Source organism: Phodopus roborovskii, unplaced genomic scaffold (assembly GCF_943737965.1).
Source record: "Phodopus roborovskii unplaced genomic scaffold, PHOROB, whole genome shotgun sequence".
In the NCBI taxonomy this organism is placed as follows: domain Eukaryota; kingdom Metazoa; phylum Chordata; class Mammalia; order Rodentia; family Cricetidae; genus Phodopus; species Phodopus roborovskii.
The window spans coordinates 11348164-11367002 of NW_026126588.1; the positions used below are offsets into that span (position 1 = coordinate 11348164).

Consider the following 18839-nt stretch of genomic DNA (forward strand, 5'->3'; position numbering starts at 1 on the left):
AATAGTATTTCCAACATATATTCTTCTCCTTAAGATAACAATTTAAATGCTAACTCCAAGGTTAACTATTCAAGTTCCAAATAAAGGCATTATATTCAACCCTTTATCTTATACACATGACTGCATAATTTCTCAAATGTCTTTTTCTGTGAAAGCAACTCTACCTCTGTATTCACTGCTTCCTAAAACTGAAATTCCTGGCATTTTGTGGGTAGTTCTAATATTTACTGAAATAAAACATTTGAACAGTGCTGCCATTTCCAGGACTGACAACTTAAAGATCAAATTTACTACAAAGTTTACTCTAGGATTTTCATAATTTATAGCCAAGATTACGATGGAAGCCTGGTAAAGAGAGTGCTGACCTAGAATTCCGCACTGTAGATTAGCTGCTGTGGAATTAACCCTGTGACAATCTACTGAAAGCTTTCCTTAAACAAAGCAAACCACCACTGTGTCTTAATGCTCAACATCCACGTTCTGAAGTGCAAAGAATGCCGCTGTAGTTAAAAAGTTTGCCAAGGGTCTACTTAAGGGCCTACTCCTCAAAGTGGCACAATTGGGAGACAGTGGGACCTATAGGTGGGCCCATGGGCGGTCATGGTCTACCCGCTGACTTACCATGCACTCCTCACCATTGCCTTCCAGTGGCTTCAATATAGCCAAAAGCTTAAGGCCCCAATCTTGGAACTGTCAGCTACATAATAATGCTTTCTGCCTACAAGTTCATCACTTCAGGTACAGTATATACAAAACTAATACCAAACCTCTTCCCTAAAATCTAAGAATTCAGGAAATATAAATGTATAATCTTAAGTGTTTTTTTAAGTTACAAGTGGCAACTAGCCAAATAGTATTTCCTTGATATTTTACATTACAAACTAAATATAAAATTTACTGACAAAACATTTTAATATTATAAAATTTACAGACAACTTGCACTCCTTAACTATTTTAATTAGAAGAAAAGTTCAGTTTTGATAATGTAGTTTCTTTGTCCTGATTTCCCAGACATAGACCCTACACTCCTGAGGAAACAATCTAGGTTTATGAACTATCTTTGTGTTGGTCTTGAGTTGAAGATCTAAAGAGGACACAGAAGTAGTTTTCCTTAAGTAAAAATAACCACAAATTCTCACAACTGAAGGCTTGCTAGTGTTTAAGAGTCCAGGATATACTCAAATCTGGACAACTATAGCTCCTGATTATCAGGTAAACAAGACTGCTATTTCTCAGGATGCAAGTAACAACAGTGTAAAAAGAATGATAAACAGATGAAGAGGTAAAGTTTTGTTTTGTTTTGTATCATTTAGTCCTTTCCATATTGATGGGAGATGTCATTCTGTACATGTTTCTCATACTGGTTAATGAATAAAGCACTGTTGGCCAATAGGAAAGCAAGACAGGAGGGACTAGGAGACAAGGAGGAAGAGGAAGTAGTGGGGAAGAGAGTCAAGATGGAGGACAGCGAGAGAAGAACGCCACCCCTCTCTCCGGTAAGATGAAACCATGTGGAAGTACTAAGATTAATAGAAATGGGTCAATATTTAAGACAGAGCTAACCAATAAGAAACTAGTAACTGGCAAACAGAGCTTTATTCATTAACTAATACGAGAAACATATTTACAGAATGACATCTCCCATCACCATATAAAGGACACAGTCTAAGTAACTTGAGATACATCTCCAAAACCTTCATGGTAGAATAGAAGAGAAAATCAACTCTTGCAAGTTATCCTCTGACCTCCACATACATGTTTGTGGTACCTTGTGCTCATTTTATCCCTAATAAATAATTATTTAAAAACTTTTAAGAGAAAAGGTAAGCATTATACTTTTAATTATTTGAAAGCTGGAGAAAATATAAGCCGAGATTAAAAATGAGCTTTCTTCATTTTTACCATCTAATTTCTGGGAATCAAGACAGACCATCTAAGTACTAGACATCGTTCTAAAAAACACATTTTGCCCATGCCCCTGAAAAACACATTTTTAAAAACCTGTTTTCACTATCTAGGAGGAGAAATACCTGTACTCAAGCCTTCAAAAACTCAAATATATTAAGAATTTTGAGTATTACCTTGTTTTAGTGAGGTTATAGCATTTGTCAATATTGTTTTTATTTCACCCAGACTTCAAATACGAAAGAAGGGAGATGTATAGATTATAAGTCAATAGTTGTTTTAAAAATACTTTCTAAGACATTAAGAAATGAGTTCATGCCCGGCATCGGTGGCGCACGCCTTTAGTCCCAGCAATCGGGAGGCAGAGACAGGCAGATCTTTGTGAGTTCGAGCCCAGCCTGGTCTACAGAGCTAGCTCCAGGACAGGCTCCAAAACAATACAGAAAAACCCTGTCTCAGGAGGAGGTTGGGGGGGGGGGAAGGATAGTTGGGGGGGGAGGATAGTTCATTTCAAAATTAAGACTTTAAAAAACACATAAAAATCAAGCATCTGGTAAACAGAAAAATGTACTCTGATTCTAGATAATATTAAAAGACTACAAGATCATATTGAATACAATGCCAATGTCTACTTATAACATAATAGTATATTGAGGTTTATAAGGGAACTATGTATTTCATAGTTAAGATACTCCATCTAGATAGAACATACTGTAAAGTTAACACTTTTTACTTTTGCCGTTCTTAGGGATATGAACTCAAGGGGAAGTATTAGCCAAGCTTTGTTGGGCTATAGGTTTGATCCCAATACCATCTTCTATTCACACTGTACCCATTTATAGTATAAACAACACTTAAGAATACCATAACCTGTTACTAGAAGGATTTTACCCTTTTTGGTGTATAATTTCTAGTATTTTCAAAATAATCCATAACTTAGCACATAAAACACCCAACAGAAAGCCAGACATCATTTCAGATTCAATTAAAACAAACAAAAAAACCAACTGTAACTGTAATCAACTGCAAAATACTGTCTAGCTGAATAGCCAAAAAGCATCCATGCCCCTACTGTTGTTACAGTGTAATGTAAATGAAGCTCTTCTATTTCTCAAACTCCAGAAGTACAAAACACTTAATCCTTAGTTTAACATGAAAAAACTTATATTCAATAATTCTGTTCTGAATGTTTTAGAGCCTGAAAAGAATTGAGGTTGTTAATTTGAAGTTTGAATCTACATCTGTTACCAAACTTGCCTAATTCGTTAAAACAAAAATAAGTAAAAGTATCAAACTAAGGGAAAATAAAGCAGGTTCAACAAGGACTGCACCAATGAAGATGCCAAGGGGGAAAGGACTTCAGACAACTAAGAAATGCTGAGAATGGGAGAGTCTCTTCCCCAGGGACATGCAAACCAACAGTTATCCTACACCAAATGGTCAGCCCTGAAAACATACAATACATACAAGTATCATGCAGACTGTGCAGGACAGTATCTATATTTAACACACACACACACACACACACACACACACACACACACACGCTCATACACATTACAATAACCAAAAGAAAAACAGTCCATTAATTTGAAAGAGAAAAAGGGAGGTTGGAGAGCAGAAACGGAAAGATGGGATGATGCAGTTATAATTTTAAAAATTTAAAAAAGAGTGGGAATAGATAAAATAAGCAGGATAAATGGACAAAGTAACAGGAAATTTTATTTAACTTAAATTGCAGTGCTGTATTTAGTTTTAAAAATCACTGTTTCAGGTCAATGGAACATCTCCAGTGAGCTAATAATACTGAAGTGGCACACAAAGCATCTAGGCTTAAGTCACTGTCCGTCTCAGGAAACATAATAAAAAGGCAAGGCCAAATCAACCCCAAATTAGTCTGTTTCCTGAGAACCAAATCTGTTGACTTTTTTCCCTTTGTGTTAACATTCCAAAATCTTGAACAGCAGAATTAAGACATAAATTTCTATTTGTCCTAGTCTAAAAAGTAAACTGCAAGTACGGTTCTGCAGGCTCAGCAGCCCTGTGTAGGGTATCTTTGGGATGCCCTGTCCCATCTTCCCTTTCCCTGAAAATGACCTCCTGTCTACCCTTGCACTGTCCCTGGCATTTCATCATGAAGATGCTAAGAGCCACCTGCTCAGCAGACATTAAGAGTAAAACTAAGCTTTTTACTTAGTATTATATCAGAAAGTTACTTGAATAGTCTTCACTAATTTTTTGGTACTTGTCTTTTGAGATTTACTGGTGCTTTTATTGAGGGAGAGTGAATGGGGAAGGAGTTATGCACAGGTATGCTCACTTGGACATGCCTGTGGAAAGGCCACAGAGGTTAGCACTGATGTCTTTCCTCAGTTGTTCCTCAGTCTCTCATGGGCCTGGGGCTTGTTGCTTTGGCTAGACTGCCTGGCTAGTGAGTGCTCAGGATCTGCCTGTCTCCACCCTGCAATGCTGGGACATCTGCACTCAGCTCACACATATGCTGCAAGCACTTGCTGAGCCATCTCAACACTCCTCTGGTTGTTTTTTAAAAATGAGACAAAATGAATTGAAAAATAACAGAAAGCAGATATTGTGAGTGACTAAACTATAATTATGCCCTCTAAGTTCCCTATGGCAAAATTGTAAGATACAAAAATAATCAGTAAAATCTTAAATAAACATCAGTGTTTATAGAAGAATGTTTATAGAAGGATGCTGTCTATCTCTGATAAACCTAGAAGGAAAAGAGAACTATTTAAACTAGGGCTGGCAAAGCTGGCGAACTGTCTCAGTCTATAAACAATTGCTGAGATTCCCAGCCCTCACATAAAGAGCTAGCTAGGCACCATACAGCACATATATACAGATTCCTGAAGTTCACTGACCAACCAGCCAAACCAGTCAGTGAACATCCAGGTTCAGTGAAAAAGCATGTCTCAAAAACATAAGAACATGTGGTGCATTCCTTCAGTCCCAGCACTAGGGAGGCAGAGGCAGAGGGGCTGGTCAGCCAGGTCTTTACAATGCTCTAGCCTCCAAAGACGAACACACGAGCATACACACAATGGACAACTTCTACCTTATTTTCTGAGGAATAGACTGCAGGAAAGAAGAATCTGATGGCCAGACCAAAACATTCTTGTATAATGATGTAAAAACATACCACCTAAATGTTTATACATTTATTCATAAAGTACTTCAAGAATGACACACAAGTAACTGATTAACATGACTGCTTCTACAAAAACTGGATGGCTGATAGTAGTTTTAAGAGAATTCATTTCACCTTTAATCCCAGCACTTGGGAGGCATAGGCAGGGGGATCTCAGTGAGTTCAAAGTTAGCCTGGTCTACAGAGTGAGTCCCTGGACAGGCTCCAAAGCAATACAAAAAAAAAAAAAAAAAACCCTGTCTCAAAAATAGAGAGAGAGAGAGAGAGAATTCGTTTCACAGTGTTATAATCTTAGAGGTTTGCTCAATGCCCATATATTTCCCATTCCCCCAAACTGAGTAAAATTGAGATAAGGGACATTAATTCTATTATTTTTCCCTAAAATAATACTAGTAATAGTAATAGCATAGAACTGAGGCAGGCAGTGGTGACACACACCTTTAATCCCAGCACTCAGAAGGCAAAGGCAGATGGATGGATCTCTGTTGAGTTCCAGGACAGGCTCCAAAGCTACACAGAGAAGCCCTATCTCAAACAAAAAGCACAGAACTGAATAGGGAGAAGCATTTAAAAAAAAAAAAAAAAAATGTGGCAAGAATAAAAGGTTTGTTAACATGTAAAGACTGAAAATTAATTCAAAGCCAAATGCGCAATGAATCCAATCTGCTTCTGGGATTCTCATGACTTCTCTGCAGGCTAGGCTTTGAACATGTAACATACACACTTTGAACTGCATCTGATGTTACATCCTTTAGTGCCAATGAATACTGCCTGAACCACCTAGGCTAGGCCTCAAGATGACTACAGTATGATATAAATCAGGGCTTCCATTGTACATTCAAAGTGTCCTTCCCTTGTGTGAACATATGTTATAATCAGAAAAAAAAAAAAAAAAAAAACCCAAAAAACAAAAACAGATTTCTGATATGTTCCTACCATTACTGCTTTCCGTGTTACAGTGTTCGGCTTGAAAAACTGATATGAGTTCCACATAAAGCATAAAACGAATTCTGGCTTAAGATTAGAACAGATGTTCCAAAAATTTCTGCAATGGCCCTAAACATACTTCTGTCATTTGGTGCTATTTATTTATATAAAATGGCATTCTTAGCACTGATGTTTATAACATCAAATATTGAACAACTCTGTTCTTTAACTTGTAATGTCAAATACTCAGCTAATATTACATTCTTTATATAACAATCAACATATCATTTAGTTACCACATCTCCTACAGGGATGGTAGTAAGAATATTGTCTCATATGAAGTGTTCAAAAGTTCTTGTGCTAGAGAGATGGCTCAGGGGCTAAGAGCACTGGCTGTTCTTTTAGAGATCCTAAGTTCAATTCCCAGCAACCACATGGTGGCTCACAACCATCTAAAACAGATCTGATGCCCTCTTCTGGCATGCAGGTATACATACATGCAGAGCACTCATACAGAAAATATAAATAAAAGTTTTTTTTTTTTTTTTTAAAGTTTTCCTTCTCTGATCTAATTTATATGTTTCTCCTCTGGGATTTTGAAAATACTAAAAGGATTATTTCCTTGTATGGCCTTTATCAGCAAAAATATCAGAAGATAATTTTAAGACAGCACTAAATACGTGGCTTTATAGCCTGAAGGTCTTTGCAGATTCTGTTGCCTTAAGCCACAACCTTGTAGGTGTGCTTTTTCTCATTCTGCGGTATGCCTTCGCATCCCTGAAGTCACCACACACCATTGTCTTCTGTACCTTTGAGCTCTGTAGTCTTTTACCGACTACAGACTGACAGTAAGAGGGAAAGCCCACATGTGTATTGAACATATGTATTATATGTGCATGTGTGCTTCTTTTCTTGTCATTACTCCTTCAACAGCTACTTGCATGTCATCTACATGGTATCCAATAGTGTAATGAGGAATGATTTAAAGCACGTGCAAGAGTGAGTATGGATGGCTGTGTGCAAATGTTACTCCACTTGAGCATCAGTGGATGCCTGCCCAGCAGCCATCCTGGAAATAATCCTTTGTGGTATCAAAAGACGGCTATATATTGATATATTCAGAATTCTGTAATGGCACCTTTAAAGGACATAATACAAATCAGTGTGATTTCACTATGAATTACACAGTAACACCAATAAAATTGTTTTTACATAGGCGGCTAACCTGAAGGATTAAAAAGTAACATTTTAAAGATTTAAGACTGTCACCCTGGAAAAACAGCAAACTCTGACAAAGTTATCTGTGACAAAGCTAACTACTCTATACAAACCAACACTGGACAAAACAACATTTTCTCACTGGACTGTCATCTACTACTAGCCTCTCTCCAAACACCAAGAAAGTCTTCAAGTCATTTTTCAGGCAAGAGATGATTTTCTTCCTTTATCTTTACCCAGACTCCCTCTACTGGCAGGAGTACTAAACTATGGAAATAATAGTGGCAAATTTCACCAACCCAATTCAAACATTTTTAAATACTACGAAATCAACATTTTAGACTCTCTGTGTGTGGGGGGTGTGTGTGTGTATACACATATATTTAAAACACACACGCACACACACACATATTTAAAACACACACATTTAAAAATGACTACCACAGATTCAACAAGAATTTAACATCAGTGAATAGCATTCAGACTTTTGATGTGGCATGTGTCATTTCAGCAAGTATTTTAATATTAATCCTTAGACACAAGAAAGATTAAGTATCTTTAAATCATTTAAAATATAATAATTTCTTGTTAAGTAAGGTTTACCTGTATTTGTTCTGCTGTCCATTGGTCTAGATTGACTGACTTGACCCTGGATATATGAACACCAAGATTTCTATGAATTCCAGCACATCTGATGCAAATAAACACACCAATATTCCAGGAAGCCCATCGGGGACCTAATTAGGGAAAGGAAAGGCAAGTATTAGAAACTAAAACATCCTGACTGTACACTAGTTACACTCTAATTCTTATGCAGTTGTTAATAGAAGCTTACAGAAATCACACCCTCGGTTTGTCAAATGATACTGGCAACAGTTTCAGAGAATACCATGCCACACCCACACTAAATGGTTACAAACCAATCTTTAAGAACCTTAGTCAGGACTGGGGGAGATAGATCAGTGAGTGGGTAAGAGCACTTGCTACCCATGCACAAGGACCTGAGTTCAAATCCCCCAGCATCCACGTAAAATCCAAATAGCAGTGCATGCCCCAGCACTGGAGGGCAGAGCCAGAAGACCCCTGGACAGCCAGTACCCTAGCCAAAACTGAGTTTCAGGTTCAGTGAGAAACCATTCTCAAGACAACATGGTAGACAGGGATCCATAGGTACAATACCAGACAACATCCTGCTCTGACCTCCACATGAGCACACAAGAGCAGGCATTCCCATATTTATAGCATACATCACACACAGAAAGAAAAGAACCTTAGTCATTCTGCTGGTCTTGCTTTCCTGGAAATGTTTCCCTAACTTCAAGACTTTAAAACTAATGAATTCAAAGAGTTCTCACTTTGCATATTTTAATAGCAGTAAAATCAATGAAAAGTTCTTCATTAACAAAATAATATGGTAATAAAATTTTAGCAATAAATCAAAGTGTTTTTTTTTTAAATTAATGAGACAGCATCTCATTAAATAGCCCATTGCTGGCCTCAAACTTGTGACTGTCCTGAAGCATCCTGAGTAGCTGAGATTCCAAGTGCAGAAGACCCATTTAAAAAAAAAAAAATGTAAATGTTTCTGTGAATGATATGTAGGTCTATAATCACATAATTTGGAGGCTCAGGCAGGAGGGTCATGAGTTCAGGGTCAGTCTATGGTAAGTAGCAAGAGTCTATCTACATAAAATGGAAGTATCAGTAAGAAAGGACAAACAGAAAAAAATGAGTGTGTACTTGAAAGAAAAAAAATGTTCAAGAAACATGAAAACATGCACATTCTCCAAATGGTCTTTAAAATACAAAGGCTTCGACAATGGAAAAAAGGTTGTTTACAATAAGAAAAACAAGACTGCCTCAAAAAGCCTTATACCCGATGATAAACCTCAAAAATGTCAGATTTTTTAAGGTTTTAAAAGGAATACAGAGCATTAAGCATTTATGAAGTTTATTGACTGAAAACTTCTACATCGATCATGGAACTAAGGCAGGTCTGGTACTGAGAAACGGGGGTGTGACCAGAGAACCCTGCCTGGGAATGGGATGCAGGCAGCGCCTGGAGGGCACTGGTTATTCTGGGCCTCTGCAGGCACGTGGTAAGAAGACAAGTGTTTCCTAACACTTCATATGCATATAAAAACTGACCTTCTGTAAATGGCATTTATTTCCATAATAGCCAAAAAATTCTGGAGAACACTGCAGAGACACGAACATGAGCATAAAAACAAGCCCTAACTCTATTATTCTTTAGACTTTAAGTATCTCCTTTCCATTCATAATTTTAAGTTTTCTTAGGCTTATTTTCACATATTGCATGTGAATTTTTAAGTGGAAAATTAAGTTTCTGGAAAACGTTTCTAGATTTCTAAAACGTATGACTGTGAAAAATAGCTACATAAGAGCCATAAATAGTTATTAAGCTTTCAATTAAGTGTTTAGTTTCATCAGTAGGTGAAGGTTAGCCTACAAAACTACACTGAAGCCATTTGTTGCAAAATAGTAAAAATTAAACACATGCCCACTCATCCCTCCTCCCCACAGCAAGAGCGCGCGCGCATACATACACACACACACACACACACACACACACACACACACACACACACCTCTCAATATCCCACCTTAGGTTTAGGAACTGGCATCTAACTAACTGGCATCTAAACTAACACACTTAGAACTTCCACGACTACTCCAGACACAGTTGCCTCCTGCAGCTACCCCTAACCATTTCTCACAATTTATTACATACCAATACATCATAGTTTTAAACTTACACAGAAATCTAAAACAGATAAATACGTTATTAGTTTACCAGTTAAGTCTCAAACCAAAAAAAGATGAAAGAAGTGCCTGGTAGCTCAGCTTACTGTACGTTTTACACATTTTTATTTGGGCAGATCAGAAGGACCCAACCTTCCCAAAGGGTATCTGGCAAAGGCTTAGCTCACTGAAGAATGCTGATTTCATGTTAAATCTATACTGTAAGCACCCCTTGATGTTTTTTCCTATTTAAATGACTGGAATTACCGAGGAATGAGTTGTTGGGCTGATTGACTCAAACCTGCCAAACCCTTTCCCTGTCTCTTTGGAAGCTATGGGGAACAAAACCAAGTAAGTATACCAGGTAAGGCAAAGATGGAAACCAGAAAGGAGCCACCTCTGCTACCATGCTTGAAGGTGTAACCCACTGGCAGCAACCACAACTTCAGCCGTGCCGTTCTACAAAACCGTGGGGGCTTTCAATAAGAAGCCGTTTCCTTAGAGATACCTGGAGCTGCTCAGAGAAATGCTACGGCTGCTCAGGGATCATTGGCCCAATCCAGCTACCAATACAGGAAGGAGGCTTTACAGGAGGTGAACACTCCAAGAGACTTCCTTCCAAGTACTGACAAACACTGTGATGGATGTCATTCAAGAAACTTGGTTTTACTCACAGCCACTTTACATACCGTAGGTCAAGACATAAAATCAGCTTAAGTCTTCAGTCCATCGATGCAAAAGAAACAGTGCTACACTGATTTGATTTAAAGCCCACTCCATGAGATGGAACCCATACTCTATACTGCTTGGGTTATCAAGAACCTGAGACCAGATATCTAAGCGAAAACCAAAAACTACTGTTCTCCAAAAGGACCATAGCAACAAAGTGACCACTACTGACGTTCTGCTATACTCTCAGATCAGTGCCTTGCTCGGCCATCGTCAGAGAAATTTCCTCATGCAACAGATGGGAATAAATAGACCTTCAGCCAGACAATATGCAGAGTGAGAGACTTCAGAACACTAAAAAGGAGTGTCTCCATCAAATCCCTCACCCTCAGTGTTGAGGGGAATCCTGTGGAATAGGAGTGGGAGAGCTAGAGGGGACAGAGGATACAAAAAAAAAAAAAAAAAAAAACAAAAACCAAGGCCTCATAAACACAGCGGGACTGATACAAGATGAACTCGGACTGAGGCAGTATGCCTGCATGGGTCTGTACTAGATGGGTCCCTAGAGCCAAAAGAAATGCAGCACACCGTTGTGTTTGGTTTTTCCTTCTCTATTTTCTCAAAGGAACATGTAGCAATTCTAGTCACTTGTAAGGATTAGGCTTGCCACAGATTGGGATGGGAGGAAGAAGTGATTGACAAAGGAGAACAGAACAGTTCAGCCAAGAAAAATGGATTTCTGAAAAGACTTACTGCATTTTTTAAGTTATTTGTTTTTTGCTTGTCATAAAATTAAAAATACCTTGTGCTCAATTTCAACTTCACTTCCACACTAGCAATATGGTGACTGGAACTTTTAAAAGAGGGGAGAGTGGACACAAGAGAAGCCAGAATGTTAACCATTTTCTTACAACAAGAAAAAAGGATGTATGCCTCTGAGACAGTCAAAGGGTGCTTATTTGTCCAAATCCAAACTTCAGTAAACAATATCCTCATTTCTTAGGTGAAGCTATTATAGAATAAATACCTTCGTTTTGACTGTTAATATCTAACACTGTTCATCTTCTCATAGTAGGACAAATTCGTAGCCAAATCCATTCTCCTTCCCATTAGTCTATGGTTCTTCCCACCCCTTTTGTTATAGACTCTTTTCTCATACACCACATCCGGATTACAGTTCCCCTCCCAGCCCCTCACCACCTCCCTTGCATAGGATCCACTCACGTTCAGGCATTCATTAGAAAAGAACAGGCTTCTAAGAGGTAACAACAAACATAACATCATAAAATATAATAAGGTAAAACAAAAACCATCACAGTGAAGTTGGACAAGGCAAACCAACAGAGGGCAAAGAGCCCCAGAAGTCACAAGAATCAGAGAGCCACTCATTCACACACTCAGGGGTCGCATACAATACTAAACTGAAAGCTATAAAACAAACAGACGACCTGGTGCAGACCCAGATAGGCCCTATAGTGGAGGAAACAATTTTGATAAGTAATGTCTCTCCATATAAGAACTGATACTTTAAAAAACAAAAAGGTTCATATAAGGAAAAGTAGAAACTATTGGATAAAACACCATTCTGAACTAACTCTAGAGTTTAACTACTCTTTTACCAAGTTGACAATAACAGTTGACTAACACCATTTAATGGCTCTCATATATAATAACACTGATAAAATCAAAAATTTAACAAATACAACTATGGAGTAAACTGGCTTTGTTTTTATTTTTAACACAAGGAATACAAAGATGAAGACAAATTTTGTACCACATTAAGAATAGCAAACTATAATTATGTAAACAGATGTTTTCAAAAGTATAAAAGTGAGTGAGATTATATACAAAGCAGTTTTAATAACATGGTACAAAATAGAACCAAATGTTTCCATTTGGCTTAAATAATGTGTGCTTAGCAAAGTTAAAATAAAACTTATAAATGAAGTGCATTGCATGTCTTAAGAAATTGTCTCTACACATTGGTTTAGTCTTCAAAGAATAGAAGATTAATGCAAATAATTGCATCATTTGGTCAGTAATGTCAATCTTTCACTGGAACATATTAGCAGTACCCACATCAATAATTCTGTCATTTTCTCCAAGTTATCTAAGAACTGCATGAGGACAGATCTCATAAATAAACCTGAATATAACTATTATCTTCAAGGAACTTGGGAGACACACAGATTCCAGTAAAAAGAAAACATTTAAAAGCAATTTTCTTTCCATGTCTATTACTACTAAAACACTGAATTCCATTTCTAGCCAAATATGTAAATACAATCACTAACACAATTTAAAAGGCAAACAAAATACACAGAGCAGCATTCCTAAAGAGATCAGTAATCAAGAAATGCAAATAAAACCGGGTTAGATGCTCTGCAATGAACTTAGTTTACTTCTAGGAAAAGCATCAGCTATGGTACAAAAATAAACTCACACCAAGCTGGACTGTATAACAAGACCTTGTCTCAAAATTAAGAAAAAAAAAGTGTAGTGGCAGTATAGTAGTAGTGGTGGTGGTTTTCAGAACTGATAAAATAAAATTCAGTGTTTAGAACCCAATAAAAAAATTATCAGTCATTAAATTCTAGAAAGTGAAAAACGCCAATCAATGAAACTGACCCCAACCAAATTTAAACTGGTAACAGACGCAGGCAGGGAGTGTAACATTATTATCACTGAGTTCTATACAGTAAAGAAGTTACTGAGTTGTAAGAAAAACTAAACCACATTAAACAAGCATATCTTTATGTGTACATAAGGTCAAATCAGACTCTAATAAGACTCAAGTTATAATGCCTAGAATAGCACATAATGGGCAGAGTGATACCAGTAGAAATACCCTGGATAGGGATTAGATAGGGCAGGCATGAGCACATGAAAAACACCTACAACATCTGACGAGGGAAATGCAAATCAAAACAAGTCTCACAAGCCAGATGTAGCAGGCACATCTGTAGTCTCAGACATCTTTGTCTCCATAACAAGTTTACAACCAGCAGAAGCTAGCCAGAAAGGCTTCTCAAAAAAAATAAAAAAAAAAAAAACCCATCAAATTAGCATTACATATGTAACAGAAAAATCACATTACTTCATATTAGTAGTATATAAGTTACTTTTGCATCTGTTAATAAAACCCTGGCACAGAAAACAAAGAGAATAAGGGGTGATCTCAGCACACACATCCAGAGGGCTCAGTTCATAGCTGCATGTGATGAGATCGGGCAGGACACATGGTTATAAAGTATGTAATAGAAGAAAACTGTTCACATCACAGAAGACAAAAGGAATAATATAATATAACCCCAAGTTCCTACCCACTGAGGCCTACTTCGTCCAGCTAGGCCACTTCCAACTTTCTAGAACCACTCAAAATGGTGCCAGTTGAGAATCAGCCATTCAAATCATGAGCCTGTGGGAGAGCATTTCAAGTTCAAACCTCACCAAAGGAGAACTATAAAATGAAAACAGAAAGAGGGAAAGAGGGAGAGGGAGGGAGAGAGAGAGAGAGAGAGAAAGGAAAGGGAAAGGAAAAGGAAAGGAAAGGGAAAGGGAAAGGGAAAGGGAAAGGGAAAGGGAAAGGGAAAGGGAAAGGGAAAGGGAAAGGGAAAGGGAAAGGGAAAGGGAAAGGGAAAGGGAAAGGGAGAAAGGGAAAACAAGAAGAAAAATTTAAAGTTAGGGCAGCTGGGTCTGCTATGCATCTAAAGATATAATTATCATACATAATCAGCAAACTGCACTGTTGGCTATTTATCTCAGAAATGGAACTTCAGTTCAGTTTCTTTTGCTGTGACAAATGCCATGGTAAAAAGCAAACTGAAGGAAGGAAGGATTTCAGCATACAAGTTATAGTCCACTGCCAAGAAAAACCAGGGCAAGAACCTAACCTAAGGCAGAAGCCTGAAGCAGAAACCACGGAGGAATACTGCTTAAGGCCTTGTTCTTCATGACCTCTTATGCCTTCATTAATCCAGGCTCACCTGCCAGGGACTCTCACATTGGGCTGGGTTCTCCTAATAATCAAGAAATGTCCACAGGCACAACCACAGGCCCCGTCTCATGGAAGCAGCTCCTCACTAAGAGCCTTCTTCCCACCTGTGTCTTAGCTTGGGTCAAGTTGACAAAATTAAAGCAGCACAGTGTGTCTGTGTGTCTGTGTGGGGAGTGAGGGGGGGAGAGGGGTATGCACAGGATGTAAGTGCACTCAGAGCCAGAGTCATGGATCACCCTGAAGCTGGAGTCTCCATGGTTGTGAGCCACCTAATCTGGGTGCTGGGAACTAAACTCAGATCCTGGACAAGAGCAGGGCATGCTCTTACCAAGTGAGCAATCTCTCTAGTCCCTATACAACATTTAAACGGAAAAAAAAAAGTAGAAAAGAAGCCCAAGGCTGCCACAGTTAGGCAAGTGAAAACAATAAATGGGAGAAAGGTGTGTATATTTATGAAAGGGAACTAAGAGGTCTTTATGGTGATGTAACTCTTCTATATCTTGACTATACATGTATATTTTTGAATCTACACATGTGGAAAGATGTTTACAGACAAATATATATACATTTATACATACACACACACACATACACATACACACACACACACACACACACACTTAAGTGTAATAAGTAAAACCAGTCATTGGTGAGTTATATCAATGTCTTTTTCTTGGTTGTGATAGTCTACAGTTTTATAAACTATTACCATAACCAGAAACTGGATCAACTGTCTGAATATTTTAACCAACCAAGTTCAGCCTGCACTATTACTCACACTGTCAAAAGGCTTAGAGTCTCTATGTACTGCTTCATGTTTCTTTCAACTCCAAACCCACCAAAAAGGAAATTACTTTCTAACTAATCAAGAATCAGAATGCTAGAAATACTCAATACACTGAGAAATCTAACCATTTGGCAATAAATGGATGCAAGCTGAAGTAAATTACATACGTCAGTAAAATCTTAAACCATCTTCTATCCTACCCCCCCCAAAAAAAACTTCAATTAATTATTTATGGTGAAAGTGTTTTGTGTGAAAAAGATACATGTCAAAGAAACAAATGCATTACAAATTTGAGAACATGCCAGGAATGGTGGCACACACCTTTAATTCCTTGGGAGGCACAGGCAGGCAGATCTCTATGAATTCAAGGCCAGCCTGATCTACAGAGCAAGTTACAGAACAGCCAGGGCTATTATACAAAAAAAATTTGTCTCAAAAAACCAAAATAACGAAAATGTTAAGATCAGTGGCTACTTTATGAAAAGTATAACCCTATTTCAACTGTTAAAGCTGGAAAACACTGTAGGCATAGTAAAAGCAATAGTAAAGTGGTAGAAAAGAAGATCAGAAGTTCAAGGTCAGACTCAGCTAGATGATGAGTTCTTATGGCCAGCCAGGGCTCCATGAGACCTTACCTTAATAAAATAAACAATTTTTTAATGTTAACATACTTATTGAGATTTATGATATTAAAACATTGCCCAACACCACAGCACGTGGCTAAACATGACTATGAAATGTACCTAATGAAACAAACTGCATGTTTAAATACAGTTAAATAGACACATATAGCCAGGAGCTTCCACAATGAATAGAGCAGCTCTAGAATTCACAGAAAAATTCAAACTACACACACACACACACACACACACACACACACACACACACACACAGTATTAATCATTAGTATAATACACATTTCTCAACCAGGGCATTACTGACATTTAAAAAAAAACAATTTACTATATACAACTATATCAAAAAGAGTATATTTCTTTTAAATAAGGGTATTTTCCCCAAACTCTATTGTATAGCACTATTAATTTCATTCAAAGAAATCACTAAAGTGATTTTAATAGCAATAATAATTTTTCACCAGCAGAGGGCAAATAAAACACAACATACTGCATTTAAATGTTTAACAAGTTCTACTGTGGGAAATCAAAGACATCAATATATACTCGCCTAGACAAAAGGAATTGTACTTTTTGCTGAAAAGGAATATATATTTTCTTTAAAATGTCAGATCTCCCAAAAACCTGGTTTTGTTCATTTTACTCATTTATTCTAGGGAACTATCATCCCTTAAACAAAACAAAATAACTAACATGTGTCAACTCATATTTCATGGGCTACTTACACACACACACACACACACACACACACACACTACTTCAACTTAAAAATAAGGTACAAATCATTTCTCACAGAGTATACATTATTTGAATTCCATTGCAAAATAAACATTTGTTTCAAAAGTAAACACTGAAAAATAAATTTTGCAAAGATGCTAATAAAAGGAAAAGTGCATGTAACAATTTAAGAAACAATGCTAGCATATCATCGGCCTCTGGCTTGTACATGTACCACCACACCCAGCTTAGAAAAATTTTTATCAACAAAGCTACAAAAATAAAATGGGCCTTCTGGTCTCCTTTACCTCATATTTAATTTTCCTAACACGATCTCCTTTTTTAAATTCCTTTTTTCTTGAGACTTGTTTTAGATTCCTCTCTCCTGATGCCTCCTTAAGTTCATTCCATGATTCTATTTCCTTCTTGCTAAATCTTGGTCATCCAGCCTCTAAATTAGACAAGCCATCTAGTTAGCCAAGACATTATGGCTTTGGCAAATTCATCTATGCTAATGCCTCTCCAAAAGCAACCAGCCTCTGTTTATTCTTTCTCATGAATTTCTACCAGGAACCCAGACCTGCCTCGGGGAGAAAACACATCTTTTCCAGAGCTTTCCCTTCCTGGAATAATGTTTCACCCATTCTCATTCAAGTTTGACTATACCTCTTCCAAAAAAAGAAGAAAAAAAAAAAAAATCACCTTTTCAATTAAAGCCATGCCCCAACATCTAATGTTGGTGATTTATACTTTCTCCGTACTTCTGTAACATTTCATGCGTGCACAACACTTTCCACACATGTAGCCAGACTACACGATTTATGCCTTTGCCTGCCATTTCTTTAGTAAGGCGCTGGTGCAGTAGCTGAGAGTGTGTACACCTTGGGGCAGCAACCAGCAGAGAGATGGTGTGGGCTTTTGAAATCTCAAGGCTCACCCCCAGACATACCTCCTAACCCTTCCACACATTTCCACCAACTGTGGACCACATATTCAAGCATCTGAGCCTATACAGCAAGGCTTCTGCTGTATAATCTCTTACTGATAATATCTACTCTCAAGAACAGAAAGGTAATTTTTACTTTGTAAAATGATTAACTACCCTTTCTTGAGACCTCCATAAAATATTCTGGTAGTAGCCTAGCCCTAGAATCTGTCCCACTGTTTACCAAATCAAATATAACTCATAAATGCTTTCTATAAAGTAATACATATACGTATATATGTATGTGTGTGTATATATATATATGTATGTATGTATGTATATATATGGCATAATTAACAAACTCTTTGCCACACATTACTCAGAAGCTCCTAACCCTGTGATATTGGACTCAGATTTAATGACACTAAAGCTCAGAGGTATACACATGCAAAAGGAGGGAGGGAAAGGAAAAACAGAAGACAGAGGGAAGGGAAAAGAAGGACGAGGACAGAAAAAATAATCAGAGCCAACAGCAGAAGAGCCAAGACTTTGGACCGAGAGTTTTCACTATTAAACTAGCCTGCCTCTCAATGGTAACAGAGCTGAGACTATCATTCAGTCAACTGAAGAAAGAATCCTGTAGATAAAAACATTATTTCAGAAGTATTATTTTTATAGTTATTCAATTAAAATTGTGAAGGAATAAATACAAAAGTTCAAAATACTTTAAATTTTGAAATATATTTTATATATAATATATATATATTTGAATAAATATATATTCAAAGACTCTAAGTCAGTACTCCACACAAATTTATGTATATCCACACACTATGTGTGTATATACACACATAGATAAGAATTGCAAAAAGTCTAGATGCTCATTAGCAATGAATGGATAAAGAAAATGTTTTACAGAGACACAATGTAAACTCTTTAGCCATAAATAAAATGAAATCATGATCCGTAGGAAAATGGATAGAACCAGAGATCATGTTAACTACTACATGTTTTCTACCATATGCTGAGTGTGTGTCTACATGAGTATGTATATATCTGCATTTGTCTACCTGTAGGTCTTCAAATAAAAGGAGACCCTCAATGAATGAAGGGAGGTTTTGGGA

At 37.3% G+C, this 18839-nt stretch overlaps 1 protein-coding gene across 1 annotated transcript in view; it reads right to left on the bottom strand.

Moving 5' to 3' along the window:
* Positions 1-18839, bottom strand: part of Smap1 (small ArfGAP 1) — a 70986-nt gene that overhangs the window by 35463 nt on the left and 16684 nt on the right. The window contains exon 2 of the mRNA XM_051204230.1: positions 7826-7959. Coding sequence (XP_051060187.1) covers positions 7826-7959 — 134 coding nt within the window. The remainder of the gene's footprint in view (positions 1-7825; positions 7960-18839) is intronic.